This window comes from Hibiscus syriacus, unplaced genomic scaffold (genome assembly GCF_006381635.1).
Source record: "Hibiscus syriacus cultivar Baekdansim isolate YM2019G1 unplaced genomic scaffold, ASM638163v2 tig00111769_pilon, whole genome shotgun sequence".
NCBI classification, from domain to species: Eukaryota; Viridiplantae; Streptophyta; class Magnoliopsida; order Malvales; family Malvaceae; genus Hibiscus; species Hibiscus syriacus.
In genome coordinates, this window is record NW_024063172.1 from 2,258,892 (window position 1) to 2,277,930 (window position 19,039).

Here is a 19,039-nt window from a genome sequence, read left to right on the forward strand (position 1 = left end):
TAATGATAATATATTTAATTGAATTAATATTACAAATAAATCAAATTCATTAAATAACCTCCGATGGCAGAGAAAATATTATTTTCTTAGAGATTTTTTATTTAAGTAATTAAATTAAAATATATTATGAATATATATTACCTTTAAACAATTCTATATTAAAAAATTATATTACAAATCAATCAAATATTAATTTAAAGAATACTTTAAGAAGTCATACATGCACTTGTATATATAGTAAGAAGAGCACGAAAATAAAATATTATCCCACCAGGTGTTTGAATAATAGAATTCAATCGTCATCAACAACAAAATGAAGTATGGCATGCGGACTGGTTGACTGGTTGCTCTGTTTATGGCTCTATAAAAACTCATCCAAACCCCATTCTGCCATTGCAGCCATCCATTTCCATTTGGCGAATCAAAGAAAGGGTTTTGGCATCTAGTTATTGCAGAAACTAAGGGGGGGAATGGGAGATATTGTGGACGCTCAACTCCAACAAACCATGCCTCTTCTCACTCCATACAGAATGGGAAAATTCAACCTTTCTCATAGGTAATAAATACTTGCTCTCTCTTTCATTTTTGTTTCTTCAATCATCGAATTTGATGGAGGTTGCTGTTGTTTTTCAGACTGGTAATGCCTCCTATGACTAGACAGAGGTCTTGGAACAATATTCCTCAGCCCCATGCCGCCGTCTACTATTCCCAGAGAGCCACCAAGGGTGGTCTTATTATAACCGAAGCTACTGTAATTTCCGAAGCCGGTCGAGGGTAATTTCGCTTTCTCGATTCGATCGAGTGTCGGATACGAATATGTTTTATTATTATTACTTGTAGCATTTAATTAAAAAAGTATGGTTTCTGCCTTGCAAATAAAAGGTACAAAGATACGCCTGGTATTTGGTCAAAAGAGCAAGTAGAGGCCTGGAAACCCATTGTGGATGCTGTTCATGCCAAAGGCGGCATCATCTTCTGTCAAATTTGGCATGTTGGAAGGGCTTCCACTTATGGTATGTCCATTTCTACTGTCTTTCCTTCCTGCATGATTTGTGTTCATCATCTAATCACATGGTTACCTTGATCAACAGAGTATCAGCCAAATGGGCAGGCCCCAATCTCCTCCACCAGCAATGAATTGAAGCCTCAACTTCAAGCAAATGCGGAAGAACTCGCAAAATTCTCGCCACCGAGGAGATTAAGGACGGATGAGATCCCTCAAGTTGTCAACCAGTATAGAGTTGCTGCAAGGAATGCTATGGAAGCCGGCAAGTATTTTAAGTGCTTCTTACCCTTATAGCTCATGAAAAAGACTTATCTCAAAAGATGCCTTTTGGATTCACAGGTTTCGATGGAGTTGAGATACATGGGGCACATGGATATCTACTTGACCAATTCATGAAAGATCATATAAACGATCGAACTGATGAGTATGGCGGGTCTCTAGAGAACCGCTGTAGGTTCGCATTAGAAGTAGTCGAAGCTGTTGCTAATGAGATTGGAGCGGACAGAGTGGGACTCAGGCTATCTCCATATGCAGACTACTTGGATTCGGGAGACTCCAATCCAACAGCGTTAGGCGTTTACATGGCCGAGTCATTGAACAAATATGGGATCCTTTACTGCCATATGGTTGAGCCTAGGATGAAACTTGCCGAAGAAAGTTTCGAAACCACCGAAAGTTTGCTTCCAATGAGGAAGGCTTTTAAGGGCACTTTCATTGTAGCCGGAGGATATGACAAAGATGACGGGAACAAAGCTTTGGCCGAAAACCGAACCGATCTCGTGGGATTTGGTCGATTGTTTCTGTCGAATCCGGATTTGCCAAAAAGATTTGAGCTGAATGCGCCTTTCACTAAGCACAATCGGAGCACCTATTGCTTACCAGATCCTGTTATTGGCTACACCGATTACCCATTTCTTGAAGACACTGCTTGAGCTGGTTGGGAGCCAGGATTTGGAAACTTCTTTATGGTAAACACTGTGCTACTCTAATCAAAATAATAAGACAGACGATTCATGTAACAATGTCCTGTAGGACCTGAACGTGCATTTTGTTGTTTAGTTATCGAATTTAAGATGTTTGATATTCAGGTAATCGTGTCCTGAACTATCTTGTAATCACATAATTCTATTAAAAATAATATTTAAAATTATTTGATCCGTGGGTTCAATCACTGAAGTTGAGTTTGTGAAAAGTAAATGATAAAAGCATAATCCATGGTGAAATTTGGCAGTCTTGCACATAACTAGCTACTGACTAGATCTGCCAGCACCAAGATCCAGGGTCAATATACTTTTCATATTGAATCTCGAATATAATTTTCGTATTTTTTAGTATTAAATAAATATTATTTTCTCAGTCGAAACCAAAGAAAGACATAAAAACCCTCGAGCACGTTAGAACAACTACGGAAAATGTAACCACAGCAGGCGTGGCCCAGTTGGCAAAACAAGGGCTCTTGAGATTATAAGCCGGTCTCATGTCCTAGGTTCGAACCGTGCTGGCTGAGAATCCTGAAAAAAAGCGGAGGGACAGAGTGGTGGGTTCTTTCAACTCCTCCGGAGGTTACCTTGTAAGGTCAGGTTCTTTAGCATAGCCTTAAAGGTCCTATGTTATAAAAAAAACTACAGAAAATGTAGGAAACATCCTCAGTGGCAACAAAAACACAGGGAAGACGGAGAACCCTTTTATGAAACAAGTCTCCATTTTTCATCAGCGATTTTTAAGAGAAAAACTAATAGGTTTGTTTGGTTTCAAGAAAAATAAATCATTTCTTCTCTTCACCTTTGCTATAGTTTAATTTCTTTTCTGATATTTATTTTTTATTATGAGTCTAATTGTTTAATATTATTTATTAGAGGTCTAATCTTTTTTCAATATTTGATATTATGAGCATATTCTTAAAATTTATTTATTTTTTAATATTTTTTTATTAGGATTCCATTTCTTTCAATAATTATTATTATAGAGCCACCTTAAAATTTATTTTTTAACACTTGTTATTAGGAATAATTATTTAAATAACGGTCTGTAACCACAACAACAACTGTTATGTAATGGCAACGACATCATTAAGAACCGCGACATCAACAACCGTTATGTCCACAATAGCATATGTTATTAAAAATTCATAATCACAATACTTGTAGTTACAGTAATATCATCAATTATATCTGCAATAGCGACAAACACAACGCAATCAAATACACAATTATATACTATAATTTAAATCCTTAATTAGAGGCATAATATTTTGGTTCGTCTAAAGACCATCAAAATTTCAGAAACAGGCATGTCAGCAGATCAAAACTCACTTACTAACATGAGGACCTTATAAAAATTATGATCATGGACCGATCAAAATGACCGTAAGATTAAAGGGTTTAAAGCCAAAGTCATAACACAGTAGAAGGATTTAAAGTCACGTCATAACTACGTAGAAAAAATAATGATTATATAACTAAAAATATTAATTTGTAAATTTTAGTGAGTAAATTAAAAAGAGTAAAAATACAGTGAGTAAAATAAGAAAAAAAATTAGTAAGTAAATAAGAAGTTAATTTTTTTAAATATATAGTATGATTATAAGATAATATTCGTTTAATATCTTTTGTAATCATTAATAATATATACTCATAGACATAATTATTTGGATCTAAAATGTATAAAAAAAATATTCTTCCTTTAATCAATAAAATCATTCAATAAATTCATAAAATATTATATTTTAATAAATAAACATAGAATTTTATTTTTTCTGACTAAAAAATTATTCATGCATGTATAGAACTGATTGGAGAACGGTACGAACGGTAGATGTGCAAGATATATGTGAACAAATCAAACGTAATCGAATCAAACTCTTGGACTGAACTAAGCATGTCCTCATGCTCGCTTTCAAGCTCAAACGTAGTCCAATCGCACCGCCGTTCTAGATCCACTTCCGTTGGCCGGACATTAGGATGAGCAGATCTAGCGTGCATCCTGAGTTCCTTATAAGTCCCCTTGAAATCACACGTCTCAGAAGAACAGCTCCTCGCTTTGTTATTCATAAACTGTCGGGACCAGTCGGGTTGGTTCTATCACCGTCCAGCCATGAATCTCACCTCGACGGAGAGGGCAGAGAAGCTTCGGCTCATGGATTTTCTGTAACACGAATGTAGAAGGCGACGATAGCGACGAGTCAGTGAACTGGTCGAGACAGTTAGAATGGCGGTAACTTGTGTTGCACATGAACGGACGGCAGCCTTTGTTGGAGGAGGAGCACCGTAAAAGCACAGCGTTGTGCGGAATTTCTAAACAGATGGGGCATATTGCTGCATCGTCCCACAATTTAACATCGTCCCTGGAACTACACGTGTAAGGAGATGCCCTAGAGCGATTAAGAGAAGCGGAACGAACTCTTGCATCTTTGGGCATTCTTTTTTAAGCTTAAAATTATCAGTGACGATTGTGTTAAATATTCTGCAAATTTGTTTGTTCTCAATGACTCGAACACAGCACCCCTTTGAAAACCCTAGTTAATTGATTGAACTTTGTTTGGAGAGAAAGGTGTGAGAGGGAGGATATTTATAGAAGAAGAAGAGAATTGAAAGTACTTAATAGCCCCTACTTTAGCTCTTCCTATTTTAGTTGTCCTTTTAACTCCATTACAATAATAATAATGATAATTAAACAAAACCCTAATGACTGTAGAACTACACTAAAACTTTACCATAAATATTTATTATTTATAGATATCAATTATAATTAAGATTTTATGTATCCCATGAGACTATTTATGAATTTTATTATTAATATTATATATAAGATGTTGATTTTCATATACTTTATTGTTAGAATTCTAATGATAGTCTAGAATTAAAATTTCATATGATATATACTACCTACATCTATTAATATAGAATTGAAAAAATAGTACTACTTCTATCCCACTAAAAATATATTTTACTGACTTTTTTAAAAGTTAAAATTTTTAAACTTTGATCGTAATTATTTTAAATATTTTAAAAAATTAAATTTTATTAAATATATATTCCAAAACTACTTGATTAAATATTTTTAAAATATATATTGTTTTATATTTTTATCGATAATAAATTTTAAATAATAATAAGTTAAAGTTAAAAAATTGACCAAAAATATAATTTAAGTGGGACATAGAGAATATATAATTTTAATGAGAAAATAATATTTAATGGTGCATTATCAACATGATATTTGTTGCGTGTGTAATGTACTATGCTATGACACATAAAACTGTATAAGTATACACAATCGAACAAGTAATATAGTGGTGAGTGAGTATCGTCTCCACATAGATTGGTGGAACTTTGAGTAAAGCTATGCACAAAAATGTCACTGGTAAAGTATAAACGGTATGAACAAGTGGAACAAGAATGGTATGACAAAATAGTAGGTGTGAGGCATAAAATGTTGTGGCAAATTGATGTGACAATCAAAGAAAAATGCTAAAGAAAAATAAAATGAGTATTTAGGTTTGAAATAAGAGACTTGACAACCTCGAACAAACAAACTTCTATAAGGATAAATGGTTGAGTTTACTTAGGGATCTTATACTTTGTCTCTAGAATGGTTCACCTTTTCCATGAGTATGTTGCTCAACAGGGTTTACTAAATTATTCCTAGGATATCTCTAGTAAAGAACCTAATAATGAAAATACTACGATAATATCTCTCAGCATGAACTGTAGCATAGTAATATCGAATAAGTCATGCCCCTTTTAGTCGTTGAAATTCTTTCTTTATCTCTAAGGTAAGTTAGAGCCTTACAATCCCAGCTTGGCTCCATTGTTCATGTAGACCTAACCTAACTCTCTCGATATTTGGTATCAAAACTTAGAAAATGGTTAACTCTCGAAAGCTCTTACAAATCTAAGTTACTAAATATTTAAACAATAAACAAAGAAAATATTTAAACATGGAAAATATAAACCCTTCATTCAAAGGAAAATATAATCATCCAAAATAAACTCACACCAAATAAGTTAATTCATGGTGGATACGAATCATCCACAAGAATGATTTTTCCATTCTTCCAAAGAAATAAGTTAATTCATAGACCTTTCTTCTACTTGAGTCGTAACTAGGGATGGCAAACGGGTACAGTTTCGTGGATTTCGCACCGCATCCGCTCCAATTGGGGCGGGGATGGGTATAATTTTAGCGAGTAGTGGGCGGGTGTGGATTTAGAAAGTGGTACCCGTCGCGGGTGGTGGGCGGGTAATGGATTTGAGACATTACCCGCCCCGCATCCGCCCGCCCCGCATCCGCTCGCCCCACATCCGCCCGCCTAGCTAAATATCCATTAAATTTTGGACCATTATGAATTTAGGTGTAATTTTAGAGACTAATTTATAAATTCTAATATTGTATAAGATATAACATGTAATTTATCTAACTCTCCAACAAATAGCAAAAGATATTTTGGGCATTCCTGTCTCCACTGTCCCATCAAAATCTGCATTCAGTATAGGTGGAAGAGTAATTGGTCCTTATCGTAGTCGACTACTTCCGGAGACGATTGAAGCATTAATGTATGCTCAAAATTGGCTTTGGGCCGATATTAAAGGTAATATTATTATTTAGTTTATATTAGTTGTCAAATTGTGCTTAATTATCTTATTAAAGTTTAGTTACTAACTTATATTAGTTTTACTTTCTATTATATATGTAGGTAGTAGTGAATTTAAATTGGAGCGCTCTCAGTTGGAGGAAATAGAGAATGATGATTGTAATACTTGAGTATTATATGTCACAAATATTGCCTGAAATTTTAGAATGTTGTGCCAAAGAACAAAAACATTTTGTGTTTGTCATTTATGTTTCTAGACTTTAATTATGTCCTTTATTATGGTGTTTTGTGTATTTTAAGATCTATATTAACACTTAACTTAGATAATCCTTGGATTATTTTATTATGTTTCTTAATGGACATGTTTTTTTTATGTTTGTTGCTTATGTATAACTTAAGTTTGCTGTCAGGCGGGTCTAGACGGGTACGTCGCTAGTGGGTAGTGGGTGTGGGGATGGATTTGAGAATGTACCCGCGTGGGCGGGTGTGGATTTTAAAATTTGTACCCATCATGGGTGGTGGGCGGGTGGTGAATTGAAAAATATTAGGTGGGTATGGAGATGGGGGAGGGGGTATCCGCACCCAACCCGCCCGTTTGCCATCCCTAGTCGTAACTCTATTTTAAATACTCAATTGTATTATTTTGATATATATTTTGGGAGCTCCCCGTTGTAAACTCAAATACTTACATTTAATTTTATGCTTTATTGAATGGTCTTTAAATAATGTTTTACAAAGGTTTTAGAAAAAATTTAGGTTATCCACTACGGTGGTCCCGTGTGACATTCTAATTGGTAGTCCTAGAGTCATATCAGATTATAATGTTACACAGTGGTTCGAGCTTGAATAGATTAAGGATGAACTTATTTGTTATAGAAATTCATGTTTATAATAATGAAATTACTTCAAAAGTTTTAGAGAAAAATACTGCAAAACAAAAATATTAGCACTGGTTATTACAACAATAATAAATAAATAAACAAAAAATAATTATTATTATGTTGTGCAATCACTACTTTAAAAAGCAATTTGATGTAAACTGATGTAATCTTAAAAATTAAATGTCGTCCAAGATTAACATAATCTTTCATAAAAGAATTTTTGAACCATACTTGGAAAGCCCGGCGAAAAAAGAAATGAAGAAACTTGTCAAAAAGAAAACAAAGAAATCAATGAAAAAGAAAACTCACGGTTGCCGAAGGGAACACTAGAGAGAGAGTTAAGAGAGAAGATAGGAAAATAGATGTATGAACAATGAGAGAATTTTTTTTAATAGTTTGTGGCGATTAATTATAATATAGTGTTTTAAAAAAATTTAGCTGATTATAATACGCATATACTTTACGGATATAATTATTTGAACCCGAGATTCTTATTGAGAATAATATTTTTTATAAATGAAAAGTTAGGGTTCAAAATACCCAGAGAAGGAAAAAATGTCTCCCAAAATCTCTCATTACATGCACATTTTTTTGAATAAAACTAAAAAAGGTTTGATCAAAATCGCGAATAAAATATAAAAAATTCAATCAAATGAAAAATAATTTTAATATCTACTTTTTTTGGTTAAAAAAGGTACAAAGGGCTGTTTAACTGCCCGTTTTATCAACAATTAGAAACTTATCAGCTTCCTTGGGGGAATTCTGCAGAACGATTGTGTCTCTCTGATATCTCCATATTTGCTTGGCTATTGTATCCGCTGCTTGATTGGCTTCTCTAGGTATGTGATTTAGTTCAACCATCCAATTTTTCTTTAATAATTTTTCTATGTGCTGCAAGATGGCGAGTTTCCTGTGTTCACTCGATTTGTTTTTGACGAGGTTGATGGCTTCTCTGCTGTCCACTCTAAAATTAATTTTCTTTCTCCCTTCATCCAAGCAACTTTTAATCCCTCATGGATGCCCCAAAGTGGTTACTGATATACTCGAGGGGCCACCAAAGCCCTAGATTCGATGCTACATAGGACACAACACAATGGGTCCCCCGCATGTGTATATGTTATATTCTTATTCAAGTATGCATGCACCCTCAAATGCAAATATTTAATCCAAAATTTTGACTCCCCTCAAGACATAATCAATCGTATTTTCGAAAATTTTAAATTTTAAATATATTTTTATTAATGATATATTTTTATTTTAAAATTTTATAAAATGATTCACTTAAAATTTTGTAAATTTATTTTTTCGGTATAAAATACTATGTCCATATTCTTATCTCTTTTGGAATGAAAAGAGTTATGATCAATAATTGTATTGCAACTTGCATTCGAAAGTACATCGGCAAGCACAATGCACCCATTTTTTATACAAGCTGTCTGCGTTACTTCCATATTGAGATAATATTATATTATATTATCCAATTCCTAGATTCGATCTATGAAACAATCATTCCTCAGCATATGTATAATAATAAAATTCATTATTCAGGCATGTGCTATGAAATTCTTCACCTACCACGATCCATCTTTGTTAAATACTATAAATCAAGGCGAATTATTTTAATTTAAAAACTTTAAATCCCATCAAGAAAGAATCAGCTTCATGTGCAATGGCATTATGTTTACCTACCATGATCCATCTTTTGATAAATATAATTGCAACTTGCATTTTGAGACGAGGCCAATGGCAAGCACAAAGCACTATGTTTTTTTAAGGAAACCCTAAAATTTTATTGGAGAAACTCAACAAGACAGGAACAAACAGTCACAATCACGGATTAAAGACAAAAACAGTAGTACACTCAGATGGAAGAGTGTTCAACGTAAGCAGCCGATGTGAAGTTAAAGTTGGAACATGTAGTTTTTTGGAACAGGAGGGAAGAACTGAACCCAAGCCTAGATGCCGCTAGGTCAAACTGCAGAAGATTGTGCTCTATTTGATGTCCTCCGATCACTATCGACGACGTGGGTTCCGATCCTCCATCGACGAACCCTAAACACAATACATCATTGCCAACGTTCACCATCGAGTTGAATCCGATTATCCCCCACACCACTTTGTTGGGTAGCTCGAGATCAATGTTCGGCACTCCCGGGCCGACGCGGGTGCTGCTGATGGATTTAGCATCGAAGCATACACCGAATGGAGCCACTGCTTTAACCCTGGGAACACCGGGAATTTCCTTGATGAAAGCTTTAACCACCGCTTTGTAGATTGAGGTTTGCAACAGAGTGTAGGCAGCAACAGTGCTGATCTTCGTTCCGCCGTGGCCTTCTTTGTTAATGGAAAGCAGCGTTTTGTTTAACGCCACTAGTTTACCATTAACGGAGATCCCCGTCACTCCGATGAAGTAGTCCGAAGAAGGTTCACCTTCGAATGAACTCGGTGCGGTGCTGACGGGATTGAGAATGAGGGGAGTGTAGGATAGAGATTTCGAGATGTCAGTGACGGAAGGAAGGAAACTATAAGGCCCATCACCGAAGAAGACGACACCACTCGATGAACCCAAACAAACTGCAAATTTTCTCGGGAAACTAAAAGCAGCGGAGAATTGAGAAGGCATTGAAACCTTTGTTCTACCTAGACCAGCCACACCATTAACGCCACTAGCAAGACCGTCCATGAGAAAAGTGGAACCGCAAGTAAAGAGAAACTTGGACGTTGAAACTGCTTCACCGGAACTCTTTCCGTCGGTAGATTGGACCGATACAACATCTTGAGCAACCTCGCCGATGGTGGCAGAGTTTACTACGTTGTTGGCCGGGAAGAGGTTACAGGTATTATTGTTGCAGCCTGGCCTGGGACCTTCGAAGCAATCTCCGCAGGACTTGGACCTAGCCAAGTTGCATTGAGCGGAGTTACAACGGGCAGGCTTGTAGGTAGATGAGACATAGTCTCGGTCACAATCGACCCAGAGGGACGCGGCACCAAGATCAAGGGTCAACTTGACAGGCACTAAAGGGGTTCTTTGCTTGATTTCAGTGATGTATTGGTTGGTTGAATCATCTTTTGAGACAGGAAGGACTAGTGCTTTAGGCCTAAAGGAAGCTTGGATAGAAGGAGAGACTATGAAGAACAAGAGAGAAGCTGAGAAAAGAAGGAAGCTAGTTGAGATAGCCATAGTGGTGTGAAGAGATAGTGAAAGAGAAGGTCTATTTATAGGAGCAAGGCCAGGCAATGTCACCAGTGGCAAATCTAGCAAACAGTGTCAGCTGTAAGGGTTGTCCAATGTCCATATACTCGTGTTGACTCTAAAATTTTAATTTTTTACGTTAATTATTTAATTTATTAATAGTATCTATTGTAAAATTTGATTTATATCTATCCCATAAGAAAAATCTCTGTTATTAATATATACGTACTTGATTACCGTAAAAATTAAAGTAGTAAATTTTATCTAAGATTATCAAATTTGACCATAGACTCAGCTTTTATCATGCACCCTTTTTTTCATATTAAAACTCCTACCTAATTTCAGTGTTTTTATATGTAGTAATTCAAGTTGCAAATTAAATATGTTTAAGGATAGAAAAAGATAAGGAGCATGAAGCATCAACTGATCTAAAATCCATAGAGTTTACAATAAACTAATGTCATACATCTTCACTAAAGTATATAGTAAAGTAAAAGTTCTCACCCGGTAGGGACAATTCATATATAATGGCCAACTCAATGTGTAAGTTGGCCAATTGTTTCTTTATTTGTTTTAATGTTTGTATGAAAATTAAAGTTGTATTATTACCACCTCAGTCGTGCCCAGTTGGCCAAGGGCTCTTGGGATTATGAGCTAGTCTCATGTCTTGGGTTCAAACCGCGCTGACTGGGAATCTTGAAAAAAAAGTAGGCGGACAGAGTGGTGGGTTCTTTTAACATCTCCGGAGGTTGTCTTGTAAGATCAAATTCTTAGCCTGGCCTTGAGAGGTTCCTACGTTATCAAAAAAAAATTGTATTATTCTTTAAATTTTTTATTGGAGTGAAATGTCAAGCGAAGGCCCCTGCCCCTGCTATGTTGGGTGATCTTGTTAGATTGATTGCCAATATCGGCTACGTTAATTGGTTCCAATGGCCGCTACGTTTGAGCCTTTCTTCTGCTGCGATTACTGTTGATCATGATATGCAAACTTGGTTCGCAGAAATATTTTTGCAGATGAATCGTGTTTCCAGGTGTCTACATGCAAATCTTCTATAAAATAAATGTCTACTGCTTAGTAAGAGTGTTTATAATTCGGTTAAACCCGATTGAATCAAAATTTCAATCGATTAATTTTGGGTTCGGTCGGTTAATTATTAATGATTTTTTTATTTCGGTTTCGATTAATTCGGTTCGAAATCAGTTAATTAACTGAAATTATTAAATATTTAATATATTATATATATTATTTAGCTTTAGGGTGTTTAAACTTCAATTTTAACTGAACTAACCGACCAAATTAACCGAATAATAAAAAATATTTAATATTTAATATATCCGTGCGTATAATTGTCAAATTACAATTACATCCGTGGATTCACACAATTTCCAAATGAAAGGATTTAATTGTTAAAGATTGTAAACTATAAGAACTAGATTAAAAGGCTACAAAAGTTTGAGGTTAACAAAATATGAAGTCAAACTTTAGGGACTTGAATACGATTCTCTTCTTTCTTTCTTTTCTTCACAGTATTCCGTAATAAACACCTTCACGCGGCCTTAAGCTTTAAACCTTCTTTTCCCCATTTGGGTTTTTGTTTTATTTTCCGAAGGTAAACAAATTTGATTTCCATTTTTCTGTTCATCTTTCATTTGCGATCTATTGGTTTTAGTTATTGAAATTTGTGCAGATATTTTGAATCATCGGAGATTTGAGAGGTAATGGCTAGATTATTATCATCAAACGCGTTGTTGAGGGCCATCGCCACTCTCCCAGCTGCTCGATCTAATGGAAACGTATGCTTGAATTCGTCATCTTTAATTTTATTATTATTCATTGCTTTCATTATGTAGCGAAATCAATTTATGTTTAGTTTTGGTTTTAGGGTTTAGGGTTTTAGATAATTGTCTTGTCTAAACACAAATAGCTTTCTTTATATTGTTCTAAAATGCTGGTAGCCGTCTCAAGATTCTTTGTGCTCCATTAAAAATCAGGATATGGACTTTTAGAAACTATTTTCATGTTTTAATTTAAAGAGGCCTTATTTTGGTTCTGCTGTTATTAGGTGATTGGATCCTTCTACCAGAATGGGTTGAAATACTCAACCGTTCCCGGTGACCCTGATACACATGAAGATTTCAGACCGACAAATAAGGTTCAGGAGTCTGCTGCTGTTTCTTTTAAGGGTTTCGTTGAACAGGTAGGTATTCCCTTTGATATGTTAGGTGTTATATAGACAAGCAAATTGGAACTTTCTTCCCATTTGTAGCTCAGAAGTTTTCTTTATTTGGTATTGGTGATTGTGATTAACTGTTATTCTAGGATGTCAAGGAAAACCCTGTGATGATTTATATGAAAGGGGTACCTGATTTTCCTCAATGCGGATTCAGCTCTTTGGCAGTTAGAGTGTTAAAACACTACAGTAAGTGTTAATTGTGTGTGACGAGAATATTTTCCTCACATCTCTATTTGGCTTTTGATCTGTAATTAATATGTTCATGGATGATTCTGCATTTGTTTTACCTTGCTTATGCATCTCTCTGGATATGACTCATATTCTGTCTTTAGAAGAAAATTACATGACCAAAAGGATTTATGCCTGCTCTGTCTTTGCTGACTGCTCCATGCATGTCTGTTTAGCTCGATGTATTTTTTTTCTTTTGTTTTGATAACAAATGCATTTAGCCGATTTTTGTTCTCATCAAATTTCTGGCTGTGGCAGATATTCCTTTAAGTGCAAGAAATATCCTGGAAGATCCTGAGCTGAAAAGTGCTGTCAAAGCCTTCAGGTAACTTCACTTTTGCTAGTAGTTTACTTTGAAGGCTAATCTAATGGTGATTTTGATCAAAATGAATGGACACTCAAACTCACCTTTTTAGCTAAGGTTCTCTCATTTCCGTGGTTTGAATATGATATCTTCTTTATTTACTTTTTCTCAATAAAATAACATGCTGAATGCTGATAGTCATCTTTTAATGAAGCCTGTGTTCTGTGGCCTGGGTGGGCTGCCCATTTTAGTTCCATCAATATTTAAGTATCTCGCAAAAAGTGAAAAATCTCTCCAGAGTTATGGATTTCTGCTGGTTGATTCTATGCCAAAATTTTTCTTTTTTCTCTATATTAAGCTTCCTGTTGATTTTGATTAGTATTTCTTATATTTTTGTATCTTCCAGACTCCTAGTTTGCATTTGGTTGAAGCAAAAGTCCACAAATAGAAAATACAAAATATTTTATATGGAATTCGACCAAGACACAAATCAAGTGCCCTTTTTTCTTTTACATCCTTTTAGTTTGAACATGAGCATGTTATATTACTCTGTGGCAAAAATATTTGTTTCAACAGTATTTGAGTGAACATAATTCTTTGTTCAAATAATGAAATGTCGAATTTGTCAATAAATCTTTTCAGAGCATTGGACTTCTTAGATAGATCCAAATAAGTATCTATAACTGAAGTTTGCAGATATTTCACTCTATACTTTTATGGTTGAATTTCTACATTCAAGTGTTCTTTCTGGATGCGATTATGATCGAAAGGTCAAATTCCACAATGAGAATTAGCCTTGCATTCGGTGTTTCAGCTTTGTGCCTTAGATATAATTGTTGTATTTCATTTTTTTAGGTCAAAATAGTTCATTGATGTTAGTTTTATACGGGTTGATAGATGGTATCATTGTGATGAATTTGATAGATTTTCTTCTTAGAAGCGGTTAATTAGTAGTCCATAGATGATATTCATATAATGTGCTTCTTTCCTTCATTACTTTTCTATTTTATTGCAGCCACTGGCCCACATTTCCGCAGATATTTATAAAGGGAGAGTTCATTGGGGGTTCAGATATAATTCTCAACATGCACCAGGTTAAGTCTTATTACGTTTTACCACCCTTTGCATAACTTGTACAGGAACCTTTATGGCCTATTGTCCCTGAGCTCTTAATTTTTCTTAGGGAATTTGTGTCGGACAATATCTTCAACACATGGTCAGACATGAATATGAGGATCAGAGAATATGATCTTCCATATAGCCTTTTTAATAAATTAAACAAAGCTGTATCTGACTCCAGATAATATTACTTATAGCTGATGCATTTGTATTTGTACTTGTGTAGAATGGAGAACTGAAAGAAAAGCTCAAGGATATCTCTGGCAATCCAAAGCCCGAATAAGTCGCTATTGAATCTCAAGATTGTAGTAGGTATTTTTGCTTTATTCAAACTCAACTTGTTTGCTCTCCTCGACTCTGGAAGATGATAAAGATAAAAGGTTACATACGTTATTATGTACGACGACCTTGACTTGTTAAGGCTTTTAAATAAATATCACATTTCTTCACATTTATTTATTTATTTGTCCTTCTACTATATTTTGCTTCTTGAAAATAGATACATGAGTGATCAGTCTATGACAATGTTGGAACAACTGAACAATACGATCAAATTTAGAAAATAGAAAGTTTTTCTTTTGTATATGGATGATAGTTAACCACCATGGATTGTTTCTGTAAACACGGGATTCGGAAATAGCATGTTCAGTTGTTCACCGAGCTGATTAATGCTGTCAGGGTTTGCCTTACATCCGAATGAATGGCAGTTACATATGCCAAATGATGTTCGGTCGAGTTTCAAGCAATGAAAGTAGGTTTGGGTCATTTCTTGTTGCTAACAGAGCATAAGGCATTGAAGCATATATTCATTGTAAACACATGTACTGATGGACCCGGGAGATTGCCTTTTGTAAAGTTTCAAGGGTCCCCTAAACTTTTGAAGAGGAAAACCAATTAAGTTATCGGATTTTTTACACTCAAGAAAGCTCTTGAACCTAAAATATTAATCAATATGGTTATTTAACTTGTGATATTGATATGACAAATCACGGTTCTGACATGATCGTAATTGTAACACCGTAATGGTCAATAACATTTTAAGTAGGTTGAAGCTCACTCATTGGTATATTAAAAGAAATAATAATGGTAACAATTTGTAAAGCTAAAAGGATTTCAAGGCACATTGTTCGGAAAACTGGCCTTCCACTATTAGGCATGCATCCAGGTGGATTATCTCCTATGCTTCATCATGTTTCTGTATCATCATTATCCTCTTCGATTAAATCCAATGGACTAACTTCCGCCATATGCTTCAAGTTCAAGGAGTCAAGAACTCCGTCCAAAGATAAGTGAGTTATTTGAAACCTCCGAAATGAACCTGTTCCGTGAGTTAGCTGTCAATCTCCGGTCGTCAGGGATTGAACTAGGATCAAACATTAAGAATGACAAAAATCTATTCAAGTATTTAAATCTAAAAATTTGGAGGTCCTCGTCATCTTCAAGACCTTCATCACCAAAATAATAATAACTAATTGCTAGTATAAGCCCAACTGGAAATGAAACCATCACGAGCAAAAAGTAAACACCATATCAACTCTGATCAGTCTTTTCAATTTGATGGCTAATATTTTCCGACTTTCTTAGCAAAATTTAACCAGAAAACGCCATATTTCTCCGTGTTCTCCACCAACTTGATCAGAAGAGTGCACCAGAGGCATTAATTTTCGACGTGTAGATCAGGCAGATGCTCATCTCATGTTCTGTCTTTCAACTTAGTTCCTATTGTCACATTGGTCCTTAAGACATCAAGAAGCCTTCACCGTAATAAATTACTCGACATCGATAACATCAGAACCGAATTCTATAACTGCTAGACAGAGCTTCCATTAGTGCAGGATGCTGATAGGCTAGAAAGGAAAACACATGAACACAGAAGCCAAATGGCAAATATCAATATATTTTATTAACTAATGTCAAAATGCTCTGAAAGTACAGCTGGATAGACTATTACGATCTGCACCCTACATCCGTACCGAAAAACGCATCCGAAACTTTATTTTTAGGATAGGTAAAAAAGCCTGAAGGGGATTTAAGAAGGCTACTCAACTATACCATATACCCTAACAAACTCTTTTGTTTACTACCTACATATGCAGTTTTCTCTCTTAACACTATTATTGCTTCCATGTTGTTCCTTACTCAGCTAGTTTGACGTAAAAACCGATTCTTTGCTATATTTAGCGTGACCCCTCGAGCCCCAGCCTTGCTGTCAGCCAATTGCAGACCTCTTTCCTCTCTTTACGGACAGTGTAATGACCAATCCTGCGCAGCCAGATCAAGACTTTAAATGTTGTCTGGTTTTGTGAATTAGCAATGAGTTTATTACTGGTATTATGTAGTTTACCCTTCATTTTTAAATGTGAGGTTCCGAAATCCGGCCGCACTCAAGGAATGAGCAGATGTTTCTCCATATTTGTAGGGTACGATATCATCACCTGCAATATAGGATAAGAGGATCAGTTTGGAGGACAAAGCAATTTGATTTATCTATGGAAATGCTAGTATAGATCTTTGCATTCCTTGTTGCAGAAAAACAAGATAATCTTAAAAGCTGCCCTACGGTTAGCACGTAAATTGATAGGTTGCAGTTGCAATTACAGAAAGACAATTGTGTCTTCTTCTTTCCCCCCTGCTCCCACCCCCTAAAAGGTACTTGAGAATTTTAGTTATAATTTTGCATCTCTAGAATGAACATATCCAATAGTGGAACAATTTTGGTAAGATGATTAATTAATGTATATTGCACTCTTGCTTCTTTGGAGCAAATACATCTAAACTTAAATGCTTGAATAGTGACAAGAATATATTTTAATTTTCGAGAATGAAATGCACCCATGAATGCGATGTAATAATTTACATTAATAATTAATGTCCAAACTCCTTTTTAAGTGGTAGTTGTCGAACACAACCTTGTGATTTTAGTAGTTCTTCTAGAGGCAGCTAGTCTTTTAACATGTTACGTTTGGTTCCTTTGTTGTTGTTAAGATGGATACAACTGTATTAAGCAATCCTCCTTCCGGTGCTCGAGCCTGAAATGCTTATGACCCTTTATTGAATACCATGTATGAAACATGAAGCTCTTTGTTTTCCTTTTTAAATTAATTCTACGCTTTTAACTTTTTCAAGACGTGGTGGAAGGGAATAATTTCATGAGTGATTACCATTCATTGGTTCTTATTTCGGATATGGAACTGCATTGGTGTGTCTTGTAGTTATTTTAAGATTGAGATTGCTTACAAACTATCAGTTGATCTAGTATAATAATGTGTTACGTGTCGTAAGTAAGGTTATGGGTTTGAGTCTTGGCATTGTGAATGGAAAAATTGGTCTGAGTCATCCCTAAAAGGTCTCTACATTGCCTGATCGGATTAGTCGGCTAGTTAGTCTGACAGCGGTGGCTATATCCAAAAAAAATTGAGATTGCTTTGAGGTAGGCTGAAGATATGATTGTTGCTGACTTGGGTATCATAGTTAGGACTTTACTGTCTCCTTGTTTCGTTTGGGTAGGTTTTGAAGTTATAGTATTTGTTGATGAAATTGTAGTGGTTGTCAATTTAGAGCTTTAAATTTTTTTCCACATAAAATGATTGTTTAATTCTTCATGTATTCATTAAATGGCTGTCCCTTTTTCCCATATGCATGGGATAAGGGGGAGGTAAGATAGTAGGTTACCCCCAACACCAGGTTGAGAGCAGCTTTCGTAAGAGACCTCTGAATTATAAAATGCCCTTCGTGGGACTCAATCTCACGACCTCAAGGTTAATAACCTTGTGCTCTACCAACTGAGCTAGATGGTCATTTCTCTTCATGTATTCATTGACCCACCTAAACAAAAGCAGAGGGTTTAGTTTGCTTCGGGTTCAAAGCAACATGAAACCCTCTCCACAAGATTCTACTCTACCCTACATGAAGTTGGATTCTTAGATAAGCATTTTTATTTCAATATTGCTATTATTATTATTACCATTATTAATAAAACATGTTCTCTATGCTTCAGAAAATCATATTAATTTTTTTTTGGATTTTATATCAACACTAGTCGAGTTGGGATTCAACGAAAGATTTGATAATAAATACAACCGAAAAATATAAAACGAAGAAATAAATATAAAAGTAAATATTTTTTATATTTAGTGAATGATTAGTTAACGTCATGCTATTGTTTAAGCTTTTGCATTTTTAATACTGAATTATTAGTCTGCTAACTTGGGAACCTACTTTCCTCTATCTACCACTCTGTCTTTCCTTCACAAAACTAATATTTGTTAGGCATACAAATCTGAAAAATTAGGTACACAAATCTAAAACTTAGGTACATCTGTGTATTTGGTATTAATATTTGTTGTTAATTTTATAAATTTTCTACACATCAATTAATAAAGAGATTTCTAAACATTGATTTTTTTTATTAAACCGTTACATCATAAACACATGAACGACATGATAGTTTAGTGTTGACATGAAAATAAAAAAAAATATTT

At 35.0% G+C, this 19,039-nt stretch overlaps 4 protein-coding genes across 4 annotated transcripts; 2 read left to right on the plus strand and 2 right to left on the minus strand.

The window, feature by feature from the left end:
- The first annotated feature begins 408 nt into the window (after positions 1 to 408).
- Positions 409 to 2,025, plus strand: LOC120169480 (putative 12-oxophytodienoate reductase 11). The gene is made up of 5 exons (XM_039177612.1): positions 409 to 556; positions 634 to 774; positions 883 to 1,013; positions 1,092 to 1,268; positions 1,346 to 2,025. The coding sequence occupies exons 1-5, from the start codon at positions 471 to 473 to the stop codon at positions 1,936 to 1,938; spliced, it is 1,128 nt and encodes a 375-aa protein (XP_039033543.1). The 5' UTR covers positions 409 to 470; the 3' UTR covers positions 1,939 to 2,025.
- Positions 2,026 to 4,048: 2,023 nt separating this feature from the next.
- Positions 4,049 to 4,423, minus strand: LOC120169863. Its single transcript, XM_039177947.1, has one exon. The coding sequence runs from the start codon at positions 4,421 to 4,423 to the stop codon at positions 4,049 to 4,051; it is 375 nt and encodes a 124-aa protein (XP_039033878.1).
- Positions 4,424 to 9,321: 4,898 nt separating this feature from the next.
- Positions 9,322 to 10,673, minus strand: LOC120169715 (probable aspartic proteinase GIP2). Its single transcript, XM_039177832.1, has one exon. It carries the CDS (start codon positions 10,659 to 10,661, stop codon positions 9,342 to 9,344), a length of 1,320 nt encoding a protein of 439 aa, XP_039033763.1. The 5' UTR covers positions 10,662 to 10,673; the 3' UTR covers positions 9,322 to 9,341.
- A 1,506-nt stretch (positions 10,674 to 12,179) lies between these two features.
- LOC120169672 (monothiol glutaredoxin-S15, mitochondrial-like) lies at positions 12,180 to 15,007 on the plus strand. The gene is made up of 7 exons (XM_039177783.1): positions 12,180 to 12,283; positions 12,362 to 12,467; positions 12,737 to 12,871; positions 12,994 to 13,093; positions 13,394 to 13,460; positions 14,455 to 14,533; positions 14,785 to 15,007. The coding sequence occupies exons 2-7, from the start codon at positions 12,393 to 12,395 to the stop codon at positions 14,839 to 14,841; spliced, it is 513 nt and encodes a 170-aa protein (XP_039033714.1). The 5' UTR covers positions 12,180 to 12,283; positions 12,362 to 12,392; the 3' UTR covers positions 14,842 to 15,007.
- Positions 15,008 to 19,039: the final 4,032 nt, after the last annotated feature.

What these genes read in the sequence shown, in the direction of transcription:
- LOC120169672 (XM_039177783.1), top strand. Translation starts at nt 12,393, where the DNA reads ATGGCTAGATTATTATCATCAAACGCGTTGTTGAGGGCCATCGCCACT. An exon ending in CTGCTCGATCTAATGGAAAC is followed by an intron (nt 12,468 to 12,736) that starts GTATGCTTGAAT and finishes TGCTGTTATTAG; the next exon opens with GTGATTGGATCCTTCTACCA. An exon ending in TTAAGGGTTTCGTTGAACAG is followed by an intron (nt 12,872 to 12,993) that starts GTAGGTATTCCC and finishes CTGTTATTCTAG; the next exon opens with GATGTCAAGGAAAACCCTGT.
- LOC120169715 (XM_039177832.1), bottom strand. Translation starts at nt 10,661, where the DNA reads ATGGCTATCTCAACTAGCTTCCTTCTTTTCTCAGCTTCTCTCTTGTTC.
- LOC120169863 (XM_039177947.1), bottom strand. Translation starts at nt 4,423, where the DNA reads ATGCCCAAAGATGCAAGAGTTCGTTCCGCTTCTCTTAATCGCTCTAGG.
- LOC120169480 (XM_039177612.1), top strand. Translation starts at nt 471, where the DNA reads ATGGGAGATATTGTGGACGCTCAACTCCAACAAACCATGCCTCTTCTC. An exon ending in ATTTCCGAAGCCGGTCGAGG is followed by an intron (nt 775 to 882) that starts GTAATTTCGCTT and finishes TGCAAATAAAAG; the next exon opens with GTACAAAGATACGCCTGGTA. An exon ending in AAGGAATGCTATGGAAGCCG is followed by an intron (nt 1,269 to 1,345) that starts GCAAGTATTTTA and finishes TTGGATTCACAG; the next exon opens with GTTTCGATGGAGTTGAGATA.